A 21,703-nucleotide genomic window follows, 5' to 3' on the forward strand; every position below is an offset into this window, starting at 1 on the left:
GTCATCCACCCTGGCCTCCACCGTCAGTCCCCAGTCTCGCACTCAGACGCACGCCCGTCCGCCCAGGCCTGTTCCCTGCTCGACTTAGAAGGCACCCAAGCCTCCAGGCCTCGTCCTGCTCGTCCTCGCCCCCGAAAGCGCCAAAACGGACTACACAGCACATGCGCCCTGTTATCGTTTACCGTCCCGTCGTCTCTTTTCCCGTTTGGGTTGTTGCTCGACCCATTCTCCCCCGCCTCATCGCTGTCTCCTTGGCCTACCCTCTTGGCTATATCCCCTTGTGCCGGTCCCGTGCTCCTACTCATCGTGGCTGCTTCCATACCAAAACGGTGTACTTGAATGACGGTCCCCCCCTCAGTCCATCATCGTCCCCCCTCCATGGTCTCTCTGCCATGCATTGATCGCCATCAACTCTTCACTTTCTTGACTGGGGCGGATCGCCATTACTCACTGTTCCATCCATATTCGTCACTTACTGCTCCTTCTGGCCCTTTGCATTAGCCATTCAACTGTCACGTAACGGAGCCTCTGCCACCCCGTCAATTCTGCACGTCATCGCGACGCCCCTTCCGTCCATCTGTCACTCGGGCCTGCCTCTTGCTACATATCGCCCCTCATCTACAACAACCGCCTGCCTCCAACGCAACTGGTCTGACATTCCACTTTGGAGACTCACCCCTTGAATCCTACCGTCTGTCGAGAAATGACCACATCTCGATGAGAAACTAAACCGCGCTCCCTCCTTGACTTCAAGGTTCCCCCGAGTCCCGATATCCGTATCATCTCTAGCTCTCGCCCAAGAGAACCGCCGTCCTTATCAATACCGGCGCCATGACGTCCGCAGAGCACCTCACCCAGTCGCAGCTGAACGCTCTCAGCATCATCGAGCGTGTCTGTTCGGTATTCTCCCTCCTTGGCTCCCTCTTCGTCATTGGGACCTTCGTCTCGTCAAAGTCCTTCCACAAACCCATCAACCGCCTCGTCTTCTACGCTTCCTTCGGCAACATGATGACCAATGTCGGCACTTTGATGTCCAGGCAATATATTGACTCCCCGAATTCGGTCGGTTGCCAGTTCCAGGCCTTTCTAATCCAGATGTGCGCCTCACCACCTCCACTGTTCCGTCTACGGCAGCTCTAACAGGATACAGGTTCATGCCAGCGGATGCTTTCTGGACCCTCACCATGGCCATCAATGTGTACTTGACATTTTACTTCAAGTTTGACGCCCGGCGGCTGCGGAGGATGGAGATCCCCTACCTCATCGGCTGCTACGGCATCCCCTTCGTCCCAGCTTTCGTCTACATTTTTATCAAGAACCGCCAGGGAGAGCGAATGTACGGCGATGCCACACTGTGGTGCTGGGTTGCCCCCGAGTGGGACATATGGCGCATCGCCACCTTTTATGGGCCTATCTGGTAAGTTGCTCAAGGCGTGGATGGATTCCAGACCAACATTAACAACGCCAGGGTCGTCATTTTCCTCACTTTTTTCGTCTATATCCGCGCCGGTCACACCATTTACCTCAAAAGAAGGGAATTGGGCAACTTCAGCTCAACAGATCGGGATTTGACATCGCTCGGCGACGCACTCACGACGGTTAAAACCACGGAGGTGTCTGTGACGACGGAGGTGATGGATCAGACGAATGGCCTGCAACTACAACCGATAGGCCGGCGAGCGCCTAACCTAGACGAGCCGCAGAACCCGAATGGCCCCTACTCAATAACTATTTCAGCCAACCCGAATTCTGGGGACAATGGGGACGTTGTCATGCCTGTCCAACAGCCTGCTCACAGTAGCAGCCAAGTGACTTCCACGCAACGACCACCGACGGCGAACCCCACGAGGAGACGCAACCGTGATCTCAACAACGCGGCTTGGTCATATACTAAGTGCGCCATCCTGTTCTTCACAGCGATCCTCATCACCTGGATCCCATCAAGCGCGAATCGCGTGTACTCAGTCTTCCACACTCAGACGGCGTCGGTGCCGCTTGAATTCATGAGTGCATTCGTGCTACCGCTGCAGGGGTTCTGGAACGCCATCATTTATATGGTAACATCGTGGAGTGCGGTGAAGAACCTGGCAACGGACTTGCGCTTGGGACGCCGGCCCGACGTGACGGAGCTGGTGGGAGGCATGACGAACGACAATCCCCACCACACCCATCATACCCACCACCACCGACATAACCTTGCCCAGTTCCGGACAGCGTCCCGGTCGAACAAGACGTACGAGACAGAGAGCATGACAGAGCTAGCAGGTAGTCGACCTACCTCGGACGATGGTCGGCAAGGGGGGGTTTGATTTCGAGAGTCTCAATCATGATATCAGGTTTATGTTTTTTTACTTTGTTTCACTTTTTGATGCGAATTCCTTGCAATATTTTGAAGGAACAAATCGCGTTTTGGACAGCAACGCAAGGGGTGGCTCATGCTTGAATACGTATCATGTTTCACGCCGGATACCCCAGTTTAGCGTTGAGTTCTTTTTATGGTCGGGATAAGGAGAATGGTGTTTGGCCAGGGATATGGACCTGAATGGGAACAGACATGCGTCGGGGTATAGACAGCTAGTCTATGAGGACATGTTTTGTTACAGGTACTATGGAGTAGGGGTGGGGATATTCTTGTACAAAAGTAATTCGTGTATACAGCCAACAAAGGCTTGCTAAGTACCTAGACTCGGAGAAGAGCACACATGTGTAATGTCAAATTTGCGCCGACTTTTATGAATTGCAGTTTCTTGACGTTGGAATCCCGTTCCTGCATGTCTACTGAAGATTCCATGGGTCAAACGACCCATGTGGCATATTGCTTTTTGATCAGCACCGGATCGCCCCTCTCCCGGAAGCCTCGACTCGTCACATCGGGCATGTTTCTTACCACGAGCGTTGCTTTTTCGGTTTCATTCCACCACCACTTTTCTCTTTCCTCATCCCTGACAGCCACGCGGTGTCCTCGTGGGATTTTTTCCGTAGCCGAAATACCCGCAACACAATGGGAAAAGGCAAGGCGCTATCAGCGTGTAAAGGTGGCATGGGCTGATGTGACGGGGTGCTGACGGCTGCTTTAGCTTGCTGTTGGTGGCGTCTGTCTCCGTATGGAGAGCAAATTACGGGCTGCTAAGGAAAAAAGCCACGCGGTGGAAGACGGTGCAGTGGTTGTCGTAACGGTGGGTGTGATGCTCCCGGAAATGTCGTCGAGGCCTGTAGAGGGTGTGGACGTCACATGGCGATGGCGTTTCCGGGGGGGCAGAGAAGAGGGGAAGGGGTTCCCGCTCGTCCGAGAGAAGACAGGGGTTGAATCTGACTGTAAGATAGCGAATGCCACAGATATTGGTTAGACGAGGTTTACGTAGGTGGCATATGCGCTGCGGCGTAGGACGTAGAGGATCAAATGTCTCGTTGAGTGACGGTCAATATCACGGGCATGTGTGGGTAGGTTGGCTGGGGTGTCCACCGGACAAGCAAGCAACCCCCAGAATACGAGGGCATGAAAACTCTGGGGAAAAAAGTCTGGGGGATTTTGTGGGCCGTTGTTGGTTTTCTTTTTCGACGTGGGAACAGCAGATGAGATGAGATCAGATGCGATTTCAGATGCGATGGTCTCATGCCGTGTGAGTCTGTGCTTGGGAGGGGGATCGGTCTGCTTGCTTTTTCCACGCTTCCCGTTTTATATTCTTTACTTGCGCTTCACACTTGTATTTCTTATCAGGCTTCTTGAACATGGCTGGCCAAGTGCGTTGTTATGCATCACCATGTGAGAGGCGTTCTCTGTCATGAATGGAAATCAGCATCAAAGCAAGGCGTGTGTCCCAATCTCCGCCATGTCCGGCACACTCGCTGGGCTGTCAGAATAGATGCAACCCCCCTCCCTGTTCACAGTCCGACGAAATCGCACCACCACCAGCAAACGGCGCATCCCGCTGTCCACTGGATCGCATTAGAGCTAGTTCCCCTTCGCCCTGATTTAGACTTGGACTTAACCTTGACGAAAGCTTGTCATTCCTTCTTCCTCTTCCCGCCTCTCTTTTTCGCGCATGGCATGATCCGCCCGCCCCATGACAGGACGCGGGCAGGGTTCACCCCGGTTGGCAGATGCGGAGGAGGGCTGCGAGTTGCGGGGATCAGGGCGTCGTGATGATCTGGGGATGATCCGGGGATGATATGACTTTGACGTTATTACCAACATTGTGAAAGCCATGGCCAGGGCTTCGGATCTGACATGACGCCATCCGGAGTAGCATCCTCGGCATGAGGCACTCCCAGTTCGCTTCTGACTAGGGCCCGCCCTGCGGAGTGCCTCCTTTGGGATTCTCGGCGCCGACTTATGCCCAGTTTGCACGTGTGGTGCTTCGAGTTTGCTCCCTGCACGCTCTCGATGAGCTCTCTGCCTGTCCTCTCGTGCATTGTACATATCATTACTCATTCATGGCGGCCCCTATTTCATTGCTATGCTCTCAAGCCAACTCAAGGTCAACCAACCTCCATCCACCCGATATCGTCCGGGGTATTTCATGAAAAGCAAACGACCCAACGCCTTCCATCTGATCAAATTAAGGAAAAAGAGAAAAGAAAGAAAAGAAAGAAAAGGGCGGAAAAAGGCAGAGCAGGGCGGAAAAGGGCAGAAAAGCAAAATGAACCCGGCTCCCTCCCTTGAAATAGCCAACCCAAATGCCTTCTTGTGCCCTGATTTCCCCACCAGCCCACTGTGTCGGACCGCGTCATCTCTCCCAGGCTTGCGTCTCTGTAACCCATCCTCAGCCGTGTTTGACGCCCTCGATCATCGTGTATTCCCAGAATGTCCCCAGTTCCAAGCACTCCTCAACGCACTTCTCGTCCTCCCACCACCACTTCTCTGCCGTGACGAAAGCGCCCCAGACCTCCATCCAAAGCATTCGTCCCACGAGGCTCCTAAGCTCCGCCTTGACCTCCCCCTCGCTGCGCGGCCGGTTCGCGAACGGGTCACTGCCGCCGTCCGAGTATCGTATACTCGTGGGGATCGCAAAAAACTTGGCCCTTGTCAATGTGCTGCCTTGTCCACGCAGGGACGCTTTTGCGAGCCAGTCTGGAAACAATCTGCTTGGGTTCATGCATCGGAAGTGACGCTCCAGGTTGAGCAGCAGATGCTCCTCCAGCCATGTTCGCATGCGCTGGCCAAGGGTTCTGGCACAAGGCAGCGGGTCGATTAGTGTCAGTTGCAGGGAACCTCCTTGTTTCAAGGATTTGCAAATATTCTTTAGGACGCCAGGAATATCAGGCGAGGAGCAGATTGCCGGCATTGAGAGCGAGTAGACATTTTCAAAAAGTTGCGGCGCCAATGGGAAAACCGACGGTGACACTAAAGGAACGAGAACCGGGTGGATGTTGGGAAACTGTGTATGCGAAAGCGGCGTGGCCGACATGTGGTAGACTTTGTTCGTCGGATGAAGAGCTGCGAGATAGGAGGCCGTCGCTGAGAGCGAGTTAGCAGCACCCAGAAGAGGCAACCGCAGGATGAATACCCTGAGACTCGTACAAAGCGAGGATCTTTTGAGCACCTCCCAAACGAAGTTTGAACGCCGTAGATCGAGAATTATCGTGCTGCGGTACAGGGTCGAGGTGGTGCAGAGTTGACAGCATCCATCGCTTCTTTTCCATCTCGAGTTCATGACGGAGGCTTTCATCTTCTGTTGTGCTCCAAACCTCTTTCAACCGCGACAAGGTGACTTCGGGGCTGGCAGCAGCCATTCGCCTAACTTCTTTCTGGAGCATATCGAGGTCTGAGCCCCGGTCGGTGTTTTTGTTGCTATCCGTAATCTGCAACATCTCACTGATCGACCTTTCAATATCTGCCACGTCGAGCTCAGGGTCAACCGAGGCGCAGTCCCACTCCTCTGGCGGGCGCCAATTGTCCGGGTTGTTTGGCATAGAGGTAAGAGCGAGACGGTTCTTCGAATGGGTCGGGAACTTGAGGCCTGGGATTAAGTTGACGGGGGAGTCAGATCGAAGCAGCGGTGCGTGCATATTTCTGGGAGTAGTTAGCGACAGCTCAGCAATCTAGCCAAGGTTCCTTACCTGTTTCCCGGGGAACTTGGCGGCGTCATTGTCTGTTTGACTTTGGGTTCAGATGAAATCAGAATCTCAGACAAGATGTCATGTTTAGTCGTGTCCGAGGACCGAGGGTTCCAGGAAACCTCAGTGCGCTTAGTGACAAAGGAGGAAGGCCCCAGGGCTTGAACGACCTGGGATGTATCCGGTGCCGAAGTAGAACTCTTGCTGGACACGATTCTAACAGGGTCCGAATAGATGGAAGAGCCATCAGTGACGAGGACGGAGTGCCGGTGGCTCCCGGGATCCGAATCTGTAGACAGAGGCGACCGTGAGGAGAGAAGGCTGGGGGTCAGAAGGCCCGTCGTCTTGGTGTTGGTCTTGTCCGAGGTGGATTGCTTGCGGCCGCGAGATCTCAAAAATCCAAATGGAGAGTCAGTGGATGACCGCGAGCTGCGTACGGACAAGGAGCTTCGAGACGAAATCGACTTTTCCTTCTCCTTTTCCTTGGCTTGACGTTCTCGTTTCTTCTCTTTCTTGGCGCGATGTTCGCCGACCAGCTCCCGGTCTGGGTCAGTCCAGATTACGTCAAACATGTCAAAATTTGCGGTGCTGGGAGTTTTGATGCCAAGTGATGTTTGCGAGATGTCGTGAAGCTTGGTGTTGGGGGCTTGCTGAGGCGCGCCGCGATGGCGATTGTGATGGCGACGACCAAAAGCTGCAAATGCAAATAGGAACAAGATTTCAAAATTTGAAAGTGACTTTGCAAGTCGGCAATCTAGGCAGAACGGGTTTCCCGATCTCTCAGTGGGTGTAGAGGTTGAAAGAAAGAGATGAAGGGGGATGAAGTGGAGGGAAGTGAGGTGAGGTGAAGGTTCAGAAAGAGATGACGCAGCGTGGAGGGACGGAAGCCGCCTTAAAGCCCAGGGAGTTTGTGGGCCCCCAAGCCTGTCAGGTTTCGTCAGTAATTCTTCACGTTCGGTTCAATTGTCATCACTTTGGCAGCGAGTCAATGCTGCCAGCTGTCACACACTGCCTGGTCACCTGGCACGCAAAGAATGGTTCCGGGTGACGGACCACCAAGCGGGCTGCCTTTACCACGGGTAGGAGTAATTAACTAGGACAAAACCAAGAACAAAAAAAAGGAGGTAGGCAAGTTTGATGGAAGAATTCTAGAACAGGAATTTTCTCTCCCAGCCTGCTCGTGATGCTGCAAAGTGGTAGTCTAGGCACTAGAAGTAAGCATTCCCGAGTCACTGGGCGTAAACAGGTACATGAACTCGGATATCCAAGATGCAGGTATTTCTTAGGTACCTAAATGTGTGCGAGAATTATCGGCCTCTTTCGCTTGCTGGCCTCAGTCAGTTCTCACCCTTCTCTGACAAATTCCTCACCCTGACCAGGCATTTCGTCACACGTCGAATACGCGCACCCTAACTCTGACGCGAACTACGGCCATAGCAAACAACTTTGCATGAACCCCTCAAGCTCGGGTTTAGGCAGCGAGCAGGTCAACGACATGGTCCCTCTTTTGAGCATGGCAGCCCAACCCGCGTAGAGCTGAGGGACAAAGCAGAGCAGAGTAGCACAGGAAGGTACTTGAATCTTTGCTGAAGATGGATGATTGGCTTGTATTGACTCTCGAGGCTAGGGGTTCGTGAGGGTAGCCGAAACGGACGATTGGCTTACGGTTCCCAGCCGTTAGCGTGCAGACGCCCAGTTCCATCTTAATCGACGGCTCCACCGGAGAGAGCAGCCAGTTGTTGTTCATGATTCTTTATCGTATTCTTAGAAAGAGCAGTGCGATTTGCACGCACAAGTATTTACTCCAACCCGAAATAATCATCACCGAATTAGCAGTTTAGGAAGTAATATTTAGTAGGTTCTTATTTATGCCTTAATAATTGCATTTACTTCGTATGGTTAAGTTTAATCTATTAGTTAAAGTAGACCGAATGCCTAAAAATAAACCCTTTCACTGGCATACTAGGTATGAGGTTTAGCTGACTAGGGTTGTACTGTGTGGGAATACAATAGGTACCTAAGTACCTAGGTACTCAATGGAAAACTGTTCAAATCGCCGTCTGCTTTGATCAGACCCCAGTGCATGGAACTCAACTAACCCAACTACATGTCCAACGAACACTCTTTGCTACCAGGCCACAGATACACGCCTAAAATATTACTGCATCCACAAAATGCACAGCGCATTCGTTCATCGGACAATGTTCCAATTTCGGCAGGTTACAGATCGTCCGCATGTCTAATGCATCGATCCGCCAGCCACAACTTGTGCTTCCCCTCGGGAGAGACAAGGTCTCGCTTGCAGGAACCAGGGCGTGCAGCTTGTGTCACAAAGGTGACGAATTTGTGCCACGGCGGTTAGATCTCTCTGTTCAGGTGGCGCTTCACTTTGGACAGCGAGACTTTGTGAGACAAAGGGAGTGGATTCGAGTGATGAGTTGGGACCCAGCGAAGCAGTCTCGCGAAGGTGCACCCTGATGCATCCCGCCCGGCTAGTTGGGTATCAGTCACCACATTACAGCTCACGTATCTGAGTTCCGAGAAGGGACGGAACGAACGACGGCGATGATTGGCGATGCTTGAACTTGTGCTCTGCGGCTATGCAGGCCAGGGGGGCGGGAGCCACCACGAGGATATGCAGAGCCTGAGTGAAATTAAGCATTTAGCCTCATGTTCCAAGTTAACGCATTCCAACGGTTCTTGTATGTACCAGGAAGCCATGTCCTTGTTCTCCGAAATTCACCGACCTCGGGGCCTGGAGAAGCCCCCGTAGATGTGATCTATGAAGAGTCGATGTTTGGTGCTCACGAGTCAAATACCTGAACAGCGAGGACATGAGGACACAAATCCTGCTCAATGTTACTCCCGCTACTGCCGTCTCGTGGCTCTACCACCAAGACTCGACTCGGCCGGACTCGGCTCCTCCCAGACCATCACGTCGGTAGCCATTCTCGCCGATAATTCTCACCATTTCCATGTTGCAGTGGTCCAGCCTGAGCCCCGTTCAAGGGCCCTTCCGACAGGCGGTCAGGTGGTGCAAACAGAGACTCTCTCCAAAACCGGCCGCCGCCACTCCTCTGCCAGCTGGCTGCCAGCTGCGCCAGTCTGCCACCAGCCCGTCACGTCAAGTCACTTAGTGCTTCACTGTTCATTGCGAGCCAAGCCAGGAAACTTGGCTCCCACACAACCACGACGAGACAAAGTCCCTACCCCCCGACCTCTCTCTCCGTTTGGTGTCACCAAGACCAAGTCTACTCTCATCTCTTGGCCGTGGTTGGCGTAGCCAGCCCCCTTTCCGCGCACTTTGTCCCTCGCCTCTTGTCTCTGGTTCCTTGGTCCCTCTCTCTTTTACTTGTTGCTCGCCCATGGACCATTCCCGTCTTCCTCTCGTTCCGCTTAGTCTGACCACCCTCATTTCACATTCACTTCATCACACTTCGGGACACCTTTCAGGTGAACACTCCATCTTCTGTTCATAATGGCAGCCACTCCTCCGCACCAGATGGACACCCACGATGCCGCCAGTTCCGGTAGCCTCTCGCCCTCTGAGGAGGTCCGTCGGTCGCGCTTCTGCGGTATCCGTGACTTTCTCGACGGCATTAACTCCACCGTCACCACCTCTCGTTTCGGACACTTTTTTCATCTTTCTGGCACTGGCCATGTGAGTATCTCCAACACCTCGCTGACACGTCTCGTTCGCTAACAGTTGTTTCTCCTCCTTCAGCCCAACGAAATCCCCGGTTCTACCTTCTTTCGTGAAATCCGCGCCGGGTTGACAACCTTCGCCACCATGGCCTACATCATCGCCGTGAATGTACGCGCCATCCCACCCTTCTCTGCTTGCTTAGCCTCTGCTAACTCTAGCCAAAGGCTTCTTTGCTATCCCAAACAGGTGGCACTTGCGTCTGCGACTTGGAGGACAGGCAGGCATGCGACAACATTGATTCATACGTTGCTTGCAAGGAAGGTAGGCTAGTCCGCTACTATCCCACATTCCTTTACTGGTGTCGGAAAAGAGATGGTTGACACTTGCTCTCAGACGTGCGACGCGACCTAATCACTGCCACTGCGGCCATCGCGGGCCTGGCGAGCTTCATGTTTGGACTCTTAACCAACCTACCAGTTGCGATTGCGTAAGCCTCTCGTCACTTTCTTGTATTCTCCTTCACAGGGTTGCTAACACTCAGTCTTCACAGACCTGGCATGGGACTTAACGCCTACTTCACATTTCAAGTAATCCGCCCAGCTCGCTTCCAGATCTCAACTCCACTAACCACTCACGCTCTTCCAGGTCGTCGGCTACAATGCGAGCGGTCCCATTTCTTACCGCATGGCTCTCACGGCTGTCTTCGTTGAGGGCTTGATCTTCATCTTCCTTGCCCTCACGGGTATGAGGCAATGGCTCGTCAAGTTAATCCCTGCGACCCTCAAGACTGCCACAGGTGTGGGCATCGGCTTTTTCCTGACCGAGATCGGCCTTTCCTACTCGGCTGGTATTGGTGCCATCACTGGTGGTTGGACGGCCACTCCGCTCGCTCTTGGCGGTTGTCCCCAAGAACTTATCGATCCTACAACCGGCATGTGCAGCAGCGGGCAGATGTCGAGTGCCAAGGTGAGTTGATAGAGATCCCCAAGCTAATATCGCAACGTGATTCTAATGGTTGTATAGCTTTGGGTGGGCGTATTCTGTGGTGGTATCGTAACAGCTTTCCTCATGGCCTTTCGCATCAAGTACGCTCTCATTCTCGGCATCGCCCTGGTCTCAATTCTCTCTTGGCCGTAAGTCCGATTCCATCTATTCCTCCCTTACACCTCAACTGACCACCCCCGTTTTGAAAGACGCAACACTCCCATGACCTACTTCCCTCACACCGACGAAGGCGACTCTCGTTTCGAGTTCTTCAAACAGGTCGTTGTTTGGCACCCTATGGAGAAAACCCTCAACCAACTTGACTGGACCCTTGAAGGTAACTCGCGTCAGTTCGCTCTCGCCCTCTTCACCTTCCTCTACGTCGACATCATTGATGCCACAGCCACTCTTTACTCCATGGTCCGCTTCTGCGGTGTCGTTAGTCCCCGCGATGGCGACTTTCCTCGCTCTACCATTGCCTACTGCACCGACGCAGCCTTCATCTCTATCGGTGCGCTCTTTGGCTCTTCTCCAGTCACCGCCTTCATTGAGAGTGGCGCTGGAATTGCCGAAGGAGGACGGACGGGGCTCACAGCTATGGTCACTGGCTTATGCTTCATTATATCTATCTTCTTTGCGCCCATTTTTGCGTCTGTCCCACCTTGGGCGACAGGGTGTACACTTATTCTGGTAAGAATGGGCTCTGTGCTGTCAGAATCGAACGAGAGTGGAAACTAATCTTCCCAGGTCGGCTGCATGATGATTCGTCAAGTCACCCAAATCAATTGGCGGTACATCGGCGATGTCCTGCCGTCCTTTGTTGTCATGACATTCATCCCTTTCAGTTACAGTGTTGCCTACGGCCTCATCGCGTAAGCTCTTTCCCCTTTCTCTCAAGCCGTCTATCCGCTAATATATTTTCAAGGGGTGTCTTCATCTATGCCGTCCTCAACGGACTCATTGGTCTCGTAGTCTTTATCTCTGGAGGCTACCTGGAGCCCCGCGAGTACGATCTCAAGGAGTACTGGACCTGGAAAGGCTCCGGCCGCGCCCCCTGGTTCGTCCGCGCCATGCGTCGCAAACGCCGCGGCACACTGGACATCGAAGACGAGCACCAAACCTCCTCCTCTGGCCTCGATGGTAGCTTCCCCATCTCTCCTGATCATGACAGCTCAGCAGGGCGCTCGGGTGAGTCATCGGGTAAGGAGGGGATCGCCTTGTCCGAGCCCCCCGTCTCACCCACACCGCCCGGTCGGTGGATTGGGTGATTTGATCCCTTGGAATCTAGTTGGTTTATTCCCGCTGTTACACGCTTTCTTGGGAAGAACTACAGCTAGCTGTTGGATGTCTGAGAGCTTGTTTTGGGCAGCGTGGCGACGAATCAGGATGACAGACATCGCGATTCAATGTGACAAGCAGAACGTGGATATCCATGCCTGTCATGGTGAACATGAGAGAGAAAACGAACAGTAACGACTGGAGGCATTTTCAGGGGGTTGGTAATTATTGCAAAGATTTGAGATGCGGAAAAGACAAAACGATGACGGTATCCTATCACATGTCACACTTCAGGCTGTAGCATGCCTTTCCGTTGCATGATACATCAGTTGTAGAACCATAGATAGCTTCATTTAGGTTGAAGACGTCATAGTGTCACCCAGAAAACAAGAAAGCAAATAGAATATGAAAGCAAAAAGGAGTTTTATCTATGCCGTCGTTGGCCGTAGAAGGTATCTCGTGATAGTACATCATCCTCGTCATGCCGTATTTGCTCATGACAACCCAAGGCTCCCGTCTATGCATCCATATCCACATCCCCGTCTCCTCCTCCTCTGCGCAGTGCCTGTTCGGCGACCTTCCTCCGCTCTAGGCTCTCATTGACCCAGGTGTCGACGGCCGCATCGCCTCCCTTGGCCAGTTGCTCCTTGACGACGCCCTTGAGCACCTCGCCCGCAAAGCCGACAAAGTTGTGCTTGCGCAGGGCGTTCTCAAACTGCCAGTCGCGGCGCTTGCGCTCTTCGCGGGCCAACAGGTCAGGATCGCCAAACTCGCGGGCGCGCTGGCGCAGGTCGCGGCACATGGCAAGCAGGTTGAAGCGGATCTCGGTGGTGTCGTAGCGGGCGACTCGACGCTGTAGAACGTCGACGACGCGCGCGGGAAAGGAGTCGGCGTCGCAGGATCCGTGGGCGATGGGCGCGGGCTGCAGGCCGTCGAGCTCGTACAAGGTGCCGTTGATGTGGGTGTAGGCGATGAAGTGGAAGGCATCCTCGGCCTCGCCCGTCTTTTGTGTCTCGTCGACGAAGGGGCTGCTGCGGGCGAAGCTGTTGTGCACCTCCCGGATGAGGTCGGAGTTGCTCAGGGCCTCGCCGCGGAACTCCGGGGGCAGGACCATGGTGAACTCGCGGAAGTCGCGCAGCTGCTCGCCGACCTCGACATCGGGCGTCTTGTTGAGGAGCACGCTGAGGAGGGCCTGGGTGGCGCAGGCGTTCTGGATGGTCTGGGCGGCGAAGAAGATGTTCTCCGCGGCGGCGTGGTCGAAGGAGCCGTCGCGAGGGCCATCGGGCGTTGCGTAGGGCTGGTCGGTCGGGTACTTGAAGAGGAAGATGACGCCGTAGACGGGCTGGAGGGTGAGGAGTTCCGTGGGGTCGAGGGTCAGGAGCTCTTCGAACTGGACGTCTTTGACACCGAGGTTTTCGATGAGCGAGGTGAAGACACCCTGGCGACGGGAGGTTAGGCTTGGACGGGGGCTATGGGTGGGAGAGGACAGCTCATACCGCATCGGACTCAACTGCGCAGTGGCATTTTATTAGAAACGGAAACGAGACGGGACATGGACTGGGAAGGGAGAGAAGCCATACTGGTATTCCATCCGCCACTCATGGTTGCGGCGGGCTGCTGTAGAAGTTCCCAGCGATGAATTTCCGAAAGTCACAGCTCAAAAAGAGGGATTCTTGGATCGAAAAACACAAGCCCCGCGGCCAGTAAATACTCCAAAGCTCGAGGCAATTCGCGGGCCTATTTGTGTAGCGATTGAAGTTCAAACGTGGCGGGAGGATGGTGTTGGTGTTTGGAGCTCTTTCATGCAGAGAGAGCTTTGGCCAGCATCGGTCTGATATCATCCGCCACCGCCCACTTCGATTCCGATAAGATAAGGGCGAAGAAGGTCGAATGTGCACAACACGAGTACGGCATGACATCCACTTCGTGGACACTTCGTGTAATCACGCCTTCGCTACTCGACAATCGTGTCACGGCGCATTTTCTCGGGAATCCAATCTCGCATGACAACGAATACAGCTCCTCAATCCTCATTAAGTGTATGGGGGACATGCATGTGCTATACAGCGTTTCATACACGCTGAACAATGGACTACAGGATGGCTTCATAGAACAGCCCAATGTCCAAGTCTCAAGAGCAAGCAAACAACCGCGTCGCCTCTCATTGCAGCAACGAATACAAGGGCCTGCGCCCACCTCCCCTCTAAGGGAGGCTTCTTGTCAAGAAAGATAAATGTCTCCTGTAAATGAAAAACACCCAACTCCCCGTTAAATTCCATCCATCCAACGCTTGCCGTGGCACAGTCGCCGTCTCTTTTTCAAGCTCATTCCACGTCGCGTCGAGTCCGTACATTTTTCCTGTCTCCTGAAAATAGCTCCGTCGCTCAGATGCAAATATCTAGACCGCAATGAGCTGCTCCCTCGCTGGGATATCAGCCTGGTTGTTATCCTGTCCCGCTTGATCAGGCCGGGGCAGTGGTTGATCTTGCCCATCTTGCCCATTGTTCTGCTCTGCCTCATTATTGTTGTTCTCCCCTTCCTGGTTGTTTTCACCGCTATTCTCGGCATTTGCCTGGGCGGCTGCCGCCTCAGCCTCTCTGCGCTCTCGATCAATTCGTGCCGTTGCCTCCAGATTGGCAATGTGTCTCTCAGCTACGCCCGGTGCAATGCTAGCCAGAAATAGGAGACCGGCCCTCTCAAGTCGCCTTATCTGCGTCATGAGCCAACCGTCGTGGCCCTGATTCTCTGCAATCAGTCTCGCTGCCATGTCGGCCGGGTTTGGCTGACGGTTCTCTCCCTGGGCACCATTTTCTTGATTCTGGTCGGCCCTTTGGGCAGCTCGCGGATCCAGAGGGATCAAGTTCTCGAGGTGCCGACCCAGAGGTCGCCAAATGTGCTCAGGAACGCCATTCAACACTCCAGTGCTCAGAATAAAGATGAAGAATGCAATGCAGATAATGGTAAACCACCTCGACCAACTTGCGTTGGGGTTGGTGAAGAACCACACAAATAGAGCCAGGCGGAACAACAACCAGAGCTGCGGCCATAACTGCATCAACAAAGGTGGAATCGCCGCCGCCGGTGGGTTGCCATGGTGCATCAACGCAGCAATGGGAGGCTGGTTTTGGGCCTGAACCTGAGCCCCATTGTTCACTGGGTCCTGGAGTCTTTGCTCTGGCTGTGGCGGTGGCAGATTCTGCTGCAATGGCTGATATGGCGGTTGTGGCTGCACTTGTACCATTGGCTGAGCCTGTTGCTGCTGCTGTTGCTGCTGTTGTTGCTGCTGAGGATGAGGCCTGTGGTGATGATGATGATGGTGATGATGCCTGCTCCGGGTCTGTCCTTGGGTCTCATATATCAAATTACCCAGCGCTGATGGGTGAGAGTGCCTGAGTTGGGGAATACTTGGCTGACTTCTCAACCGTGGCGTATAGTACGTGTCGGAGCTTGAGTTGTTGAAGAGCAATGCCCGGGGCCCATCTGGGGAAGACAGGATGTAGACTTCAGGGCCCTGACGTGTGGCGTTATTGCTTCCTGCACCGGCCTGTCGAGCTCCTGTAGGGTCGGGGGAGGGCCTTCCGTTATAAATCATGGTGAAAGGCGTGGAAAACAGGTAGCTAGAACCTGCAGGCGGCGCGATAGACCGATTATGCAGCGAGGTGTTGGAAGTGCTTCTCTGCATGGCGCTGGTCATTGTAGGGGGGGCTTGGTTACCATCCGCCCCTCGAAGAATGCCCTGCACCTCAGCCGGAGACATGCCGTTAGGGGTCGTGGGCGCCGTGATCTGGTAATAAGTCTGGCCGTTAGGACCGAGATAATGATCACGGTAGAGAGTGCGAGTGGGAGGCTCGGTTAGCTGGCCATCGTCGCCGCCGTTGTGCGTTTGTCCATTAAGACCGAAATGATCACGGTAGGCAGCAGTCTGACCGGGAAGTTGGTGAGCTGGCTGACCAGTGCGGTCGCCGCCGTTGTGCATCACGTTACCGGCAGCATCGCCAGCACCGCGCATGCCCATCTGAGCGCGAGCACGTTGGTTCTGAGCTCTAGCCATGGCTTCGCGCTGGATGTGATTCAGCCACTGCGTCATGTTCTGGTGCTGATGTTGGAAGGCAGCAGCCTGCTCGGGCGTGTAGTGTGGGGACGGTGATGGCACGCGCGGCCGAGGGTACGGACCGGTCGACGGGGTGGGTGTGAGTCTCCTGGGCCCGATGCCATGGCGAAGGGCCTGCTGGTGAAGGCTTGCAGGTTGAACTGGGGCAGATTGGTTGGGGCCCGAAGCGGCGGCTTGCGGAGCAGGAGACTGAGAGTCTTGGGTTTCGCGAATGACCAGATGGATGGTCTGCTGGTCGGGGGCCCGGAGCTGTAGGGGACAAATAGAAAGGACACCGATTAGCAGGAGAAAACACACAGCAAAGATAATATGACATTGGACGATGAGGGGAAGCTTACCGCATCCGCACCAAAGATGGTGAGCAGGGTGTCGGTCTCGCGGACGATTGCACGGCCGCGATGGATCAGTCGCTGGTTCTCATCGGCAGGTCGCAGCGGCAGGGTCTCGCGGATCTTGTGCTTGAGCTGCTGGACAGTGGTGGTGGCGGCAAGGCCAGGGAATATCAAGGGGCGGTTGACACCGACTGACGGTGACACGACTTGGAGATTGACGGTGAGCTGGTCGGGGGAGGAGCCGGGGGAGCTGTCGTCCGGGCGGGAGCTGGGGGGCTCGGAAGCCATGATGGGCAGGCTACTGGCATGCCACGCCGCTGGTTTAAGAGGGCGAAGCAGGAAGCGGCGAGCCCGGGATCATGGAAGAGGGCAAAGGAGAGTCGAGACGAGGCGGGACGATGGATTGTTCAAGGGAGAGATGAAGTCGGGGTTGTTGATGTGCGGCGAGGTCGTTGTTGAGGAAAAAGCACCGAGTGTCTTATTACTAACACTGCGACAGACAGCTGTGTGGTGGGAGCAGGTAGGTAGGTACGGCGACTGTGGCTGGAACTGAAGTGGCTCAACGCAAGAAGGGAGAAGAAATCAAGAGAAGAGCAAGAGAGACAAAGATGGGCTGCAAGCAAGGAGCGGATTCCCTCGGCTCGACGTGCTTCTCTGGGTCGCCTGACGAGGGCGAAGCGGCGGAGAAGGTGGTGAAGGAGAGGAGGAGCAGCAGCAGCGCAGAAGAGCAGATGGACAGACGAGCTTGATCGGGCCCCCGTCACAACCCAGACCGAGACAATGTCAGAGTGGCCTCTTTGGGTGCGTGAGTGGGTGAGTGGGTGAGCCTGCGACGCCGGTCACGGTCCGCCAGGTACCCAGGCGGCGCTAGTGCAAGTTGCGGTATCGATACGTACCGTTTTGCTGGGGGAGGACGCCTCAATCCCTCCATCGACCATCCATCGGCTGCTGTTACAGTGGGGAGATTGGGATTGGGACTCTCTTCCCTCCCTCCCATGCTCCTTCAGGCTTCACGTCAGAAGTGTTCCGCTTCCTGTCCTGTCCTGGCCTGGCTTCCGCCACGGCTTCTGCCGCTACCATTGGCCGTCCATTACGCTGGGCCTCTAGCGTTGCGGCATCATCCACCTTTGATTTTCCGTTTTCGATTGTTCTCTCCAGGCCTTCTCTCCAGGCCTTCTCACGCAGGTCACGCCTGCTCCCCCCCCCCTCCCCCCCCCCGGAATATCGGCGTTTCTTACTCCCGAAACTGCGGGCAGCCAGTCAGCCCGCCCGCCCGCCCACACACCACCCACCTGCCCACACACCCACCTCCCCCTCCAGCAGGCTTTTAGTGGCTGGCTCACTGGCTAACAGCCGCAATCCAGCCCGCGGCACCTGCCAACGTCGAAGCAGCTTTGACGTCGACGTCGCAGACAAAAAAAAAAAACTTGCCACGGAGAGTTGTGCTCAATCTCTCCCTCTTCCATCGGCCTTCCGCCTCTTTACCATTGATCGCAGCGCGTGAGTGCGTGCGCGCCGACGCGTCCCGTCCCTCCCGCCGCCGCAATGGCCACGACCCTCGGCGCTGGCTCGACCCAGCTCAGGAGTCACATGTTCCGCTACTCGATCCACGGCCGCTGCTCAAACTACGCCGCCGCTTCTCGACACTCCGTCCTGGCCACCCCCGGATCGCGATGCCTACCACGGCCCTCTGCCGCCTCCACCCGCAGCTTCGCCTCCAATTCGGGCAAGAGACCGAGATTCTCCCAGCGCCTCGGCGAGGCCATGCGCAACACCAAGATCCAATGGTATCAGATCCCTGTCGGTCTGGGCATCGGCTTCCTTGGTCTCGTCCAGTTCTACAAGGTCTCCGCCAGGGAACAGGAGAAGCAACGCGAGATCCAGGGTGGCTTCGACGACGGAAAACCCCCCAAGAGGCGTCCTAGAATCCGCCCCGATGGACCATGGTGCGTCAATTCATTCCTCAATTGCTCCTCTCACCGGGGCCCATATCTTCTTCTCCTGACCCTGACCCCAATGCTAATTGAGATCGCAGGCAAGTCCAGGTCATGTCGACTCTGCCCCTCAAGGCCATTTCTCGCGTCTGGGGCAGATTCAATGAGCTGACCATCCCGTACTATCTGCGAGTTCCCGGCTTCAAGCTCTATTCCCTGGTATTTGGCGTCAAGTGAGCTCGCCCCTTTAATTCTCCTCCATCATGACCTACTAACCACGATACAGCCTCGAAGAGGTTGCCGAACCCGATCTTCACGTGTATCCTAATCTCGCCGCCTTCTTCTACCGTACCCTCAAGCCCGGCGCCCGACCCCTTGACCCCGATCATCACACCCTGCTATGCCCTTCGGATGGCAAGGTCCTTCAATATGGCCAGATCCAAGGCGGTGACATTGAGCAGGTCAAGGGAATGACATACAGCATCGATGCTCTCCTTGGCAAGAACACACCCACCCCCAGCGTCACTGGCACAGCATCAGGAACCTCGTCAGGAACCTCTTCAGGCGCGTCCTCGCTCGAGTCCAGCGGAATTCTCCCCGAGCTCTCAGGAGATGAGGAGTTGGTGAAGCAAGACGAGGACTTTGCTAAGGTCAATGGCATCTCTTACACCCTCCCCGACCTTCTCTCTGGCAACCCCAGTGCTACCAAAGGCCCCTCAGTCACCGACGCCTCGACTCCTGCTTCACCGCGAGTCGAGTCTGAGGTCCGCGCCGAGCTAGCCCTCGGAGACCGACCTTGGTACGACATGCTTTCGCCCAACAAGAACACATCTTTGTATTACGCCGTCATCTACCTTGCCCCCGGCGACTACCACCGCTTCCACTCGCCGACTAACTGGGTCGTCGACCGACGGCGTCACTTTGCAGGCGAGCTGTACAGTGTCTCTCCCTACCTCCAGCGAACCCTCCCCGGTCTCTTCACCCTAAACGAGCGAGTTGTGCTCCTGGGCCGCTGGCGATGGGGTTTCTTCAGCTATGTCCCCGTTGGAGCGACCAACGTGGGCTCCATCAAGATCAACTTTGACCGAGAGCTGCGAACCAACAGCCTACTGACCGACACTGCGGCGGACAAGGCGGCGGAGGAAGCTGCCAGGCGGGGCGAGCCGTACTTGGGCTTTGCCGAGGCAACCTACGAAGGAGCCAGTCCTGTTTTACGAGGTCACGCCCTGCGAAGGGGTGAAGAGATGGGTGGTTTCCAGCTTGGCAGCACGGTGGTGTTAGTGTTTGAGGCACCCGCGGAGAAACGAGGCGAAGACAACAAACGCCTAGGATGGGAATGGGCCGTAGAAACGGGGCAGACGGTCAGGATGGGCCAGGCTCTCGGACGAGTGATTGAGCCTTCAAAATAGGGTGCATTGTACAACATCAAAAACGAGGTACATATATAGAGGCAGTTTATAGTAAGGAGAGGAAATACCACATCTGGGGAAGACAAAGAAATTATCAGATATATTTGGTTACTCTGTTGGGTTGATGTTTGATTTAATGTCCATCTTGTACGAATATCACATCACTTAAAGTTACTTATTACTTGACCTGTTTCTCGACTTGTCACTTGTTTGACTTAGAGGCATTGTTGGTTGTTAAATGATTGTATTTCTATTTTAAAGTTCCAAGGACTCTTATGGCCCAGAATTCCTTCGCTCTTCTAACTCCGCCCAAATGCAGATGTTTCTCTAATTGCGAAAGACGTTACAGTTCGTCATCTCGTAGTAAGGATTTATATTGGATGTAGGATTTTGACGCTTTTTGTATTTAAGCACCGAAAACCTTGACGCGATCCTCGAGAGGGGAGTAGGTCTTCTCGCCAGCCTCGCCGGTCTTTCCACCGAAGACGAGCTGGGCATCGAGCTTCCAGGTGGCGGGGATCTTCCAGGTCTCGGCGACCTTGGCGTCGATCAGGGGGTTGTAGTGCTGGAGGTTGGCACCGAGACCCTCAGCCTCGAGGCCGGTCCAGGTGATGTACTCCTGGATGGCGGCGCTCTGGGCGGCCCAGTGGGGGAACTTGTCGGCGTAGGGAGCGAACTTGGACTGGAAGTCCTCGACGACGGTCTGGTCGGCGAAGAAGAGGACGGTGCCGGCGGCGCCCTTGAACATGTTGATCTTCTGCTCAGTGGCGGCCCAGCCGTCGGCGGGGACGAGGGGCTTCAGGGCATCGGCGGTGATGTCCCAGAGCTTCTCGTGCTCGGCGCCGAAGAGGACGGCGACGCGGTTGGACTGGTTGTTGAAGGACGACGGGGTCTGGAGGGTGGCGTCGTTGACGATCTCCTGGACGCGGGCGGTGGAGATGGGGAGGTCCTTGGTCAGGGGGTAGTAGGAGCGGCGGTTCTTGGCCAGGAGGGTGAGGAGCTCGGCGGAGATCTTGGAAGCCATTGTGAAGGTTGTTGTTGTTAGACTTGAGTCTGGGAGTGTGTGTGTAAGTGTTGTGATTGGTGTGGTGAGTTGGAAGAGTGTGAGTGTGAGTGTGTAAGTGAAGAAGGAAGTAGCAAAGAGAGGGAATCCAGGCCGCTTTATAACTGGTCTCCCGCACCGCAAATCCCTCTCTCCGGATCCGTTATTCTGCCTTGGAACCGGCCCCGCCGTCGGTGGCCTAGCAATCGAATCGTGCACCGTCTCCCGAGTCCGATGGTTCTCGCATGGTTAGGGGGGGTGGTGGTGTGGTGCATCTTGGTTTCTCAGCGCTGTATCAGCAAAATAGTTTAGTGGGGGGCCGCGCTTGGTTCTTTCCCGGGACCCTTTTTTTTCTTCACCTGCCCCACCATCCACCACAGGAAACACTGCCCTTCCCTCTATCCTTCCTCCCCCCCTTCGCATGCTCCGGTTCCGCCCCGCGCAACTATGCCCCCACCATGTTCCCGAAGAAGGTCCTGGAAGGGGAAAGCGCGCAACGGCACACCCAGAGGCTGGCCACTCACGACTGACTAATGCGACGGCATACTCCCAGAAATGGAGGCCATCGAGGGGTCCCATTGCATCAGTCGCGCGCGGTTAACCTCCAGGGACTAATTGCTTCGTACTAACTTGTGTGTACATACAACACAACACAACACAACCCAGCACATCCCAGAGCATCCCAACGCGACCCGTATTCCCCTCTTGCCTTCCATTCCCGACCCCCGGACCCCCCCCCCCCCCCGATTCCTTTTGATTCCTGATGCCAACGCGCGGGGCGGTGACCTTGTTGGCCGGGGACTAACAGACCAAACCCCTGCCGAAAGCCGACGATTTGACCACGGTTTCCCCTCTTCCCAGCTCACATCAGAGATCCAGAAAAGCTTCGTCAGGATTGATAAGCGGGGCT

General features: G+C 55.1%; 7 protein-coding genes across 7 annotated transcripts; 3 read left to right on the forward strand and 4 right to left on the reverse strand.

The window, feature by feature from the left end:
* Nucleotides 1-576: 576 nt before the first annotated feature.
* On the forward strand, nt 577-2,506 carry BGZ61DRAFT_149205 (uncharacterized protein). The gene is made up of 3 exons (XM_046237349.1): nt 577-1,097; nt 1,151-1,417; nt 1,469-2,506. Exons 1-3 carry the CDS (start codon nt 832-834, stop codon nt 2,307-2,309), a joined length of 1,374 nt encoding a protein of 457 aa, XP_046096240.1. The 5' UTR covers nt 577-831; the 3' UTR covers nt 2,310-2,506.
* A 2,257-nt stretch (nt 2,507-4,763) lies between these two features.
* On the reverse strand, nt 4,764-7,440 carry BGZ61DRAFT_485402 (uncharacterized protein; the record flags this gene model as incomplete). Its single annotated transcript, XM_046249705.1, has 4 exons — nt 4,764-5,458; nt 5,508-6,013; nt 6,061-6,981; nt 7,406-7,440. The coding sequence occupies 4 exons, from the start codon at nt 7,438-7,440 to the stop codon at nt 4,764-4,766; spliced, it is 2,157 nt and encodes a 718-aa protein (XP_046096241.1).
* Nucleotides 7,441-9,535: 2,095 nt separating this feature from the next.
* Nucleotides 9,536-12,387, forward strand: BGZ61DRAFT_510336 (permease family-domain-containing protein; the record flags this gene model as incomplete). The annotated part of the gene is made up of 10 exons (XM_046252057.1): nt 9,536-9,718; nt 9,782-9,871; nt 9,928-10,024; nt 10,097-10,190; nt 10,254-10,290; nt 10,349-10,669; nt 10,727-10,836; nt 10,897-11,377; nt 11,435-11,559; nt 11,613-12,387. 10 exons carry the CDS (start codon nt 9,536-9,538, stop codon nt 11,953-11,955), a joined length of 1,881 nt encoding a protein of 626 aa, XP_046096242.1. The 3' UTR covers nt 11,956-12,387.
* Nucleotides 12,372-13,820, reverse strand: BGZ61DRAFT_463906 (ubiquitin carboxyl-terminal hydrolase 2). Its single transcript, XM_046247449.1, has 3 exons — nt 13,546-13,820; nt 13,462-13,475; nt 12,372-13,403 (listed from the first exon to the last, which is right to left on the reverse strand). Exons 1-3 carry the CDS (start codon nt 13,565-13,567, stop codon nt 12,483-12,485), a joined length of 957 nt encoding a protein of 318 aa, XP_046096243.1. The 5' UTR covers nt 13,568-13,820; the 3' UTR covers nt 12,372-12,482.
* Nucleotides 13,821-14,363: 543 nt separating this feature from the next.
* Nucleotides 14,364-16,696, reverse strand: BGZ61DRAFT_539700 (uncharacterized protein; the record flags this gene model as incomplete). Its single annotated transcript, XM_046254821.1, has 2 exons — nt 14,364-16,325; nt 16,415-16,696. 2 exons carry the CDS (start codon nt 16,694-16,696, stop codon nt 14,364-14,366), a joined length of 2,244 nt encoding a protein of 747 aa, XP_046096244.1.
* A 1,257-nt stretch (nt 16,697-17,953) lies between these two features.
* BGZ61DRAFT_485406 (phosphatidylserine decarboxylase-domain-containing protein) lies at nt 17,954-19,751 on the forward strand (the record flags this gene model as incomplete). The annotated part of the gene is made up of 3 exons (XM_046249706.1): nt 17,954-18,354; nt 18,444-18,575; nt 18,629-19,751. The coding sequence occupies 3 exons, from the start codon at nt 17,954-17,956 to the stop codon at nt 19,749-19,751; spliced, it is 1,656 nt and encodes a 551-aa protein (XP_046096245.1).
* A 227-nt stretch (nt 19,752-19,978) lies between these two features.
* On the reverse strand, nt 19,979-21,079 carry BGZ61DRAFT_432703 (Nitroreductase-like protein). Its single transcript, XM_046243889.1, has one exon. The coding sequence runs from the start codon at nt 20,773-20,775 to the stop codon at nt 20,158-20,160; it is 618 nt and encodes a 205-aa protein (XP_046096246.1). The 5' UTR covers nt 20,776-21,079; the 3' UTR covers nt 19,979-20,157.
* Between the last annotated feature and the right edge of the window lie 624 nt (nt 21,080-21,703).

The sequence above is a fragment of the Ilyonectria robusta genome, assembly GCF_021365365.1.
Source record: "Ilyonectria robusta strain PMI_751 chromosome Unknown BGZ61scaffold_36, whole genome shotgun sequence".
NCBI lineage: Eukaryota > Fungi > Ascomycota > Sordariomycetes > Hypocreales > Nectriaceae > Ilyonectria > Ilyonectria robusta.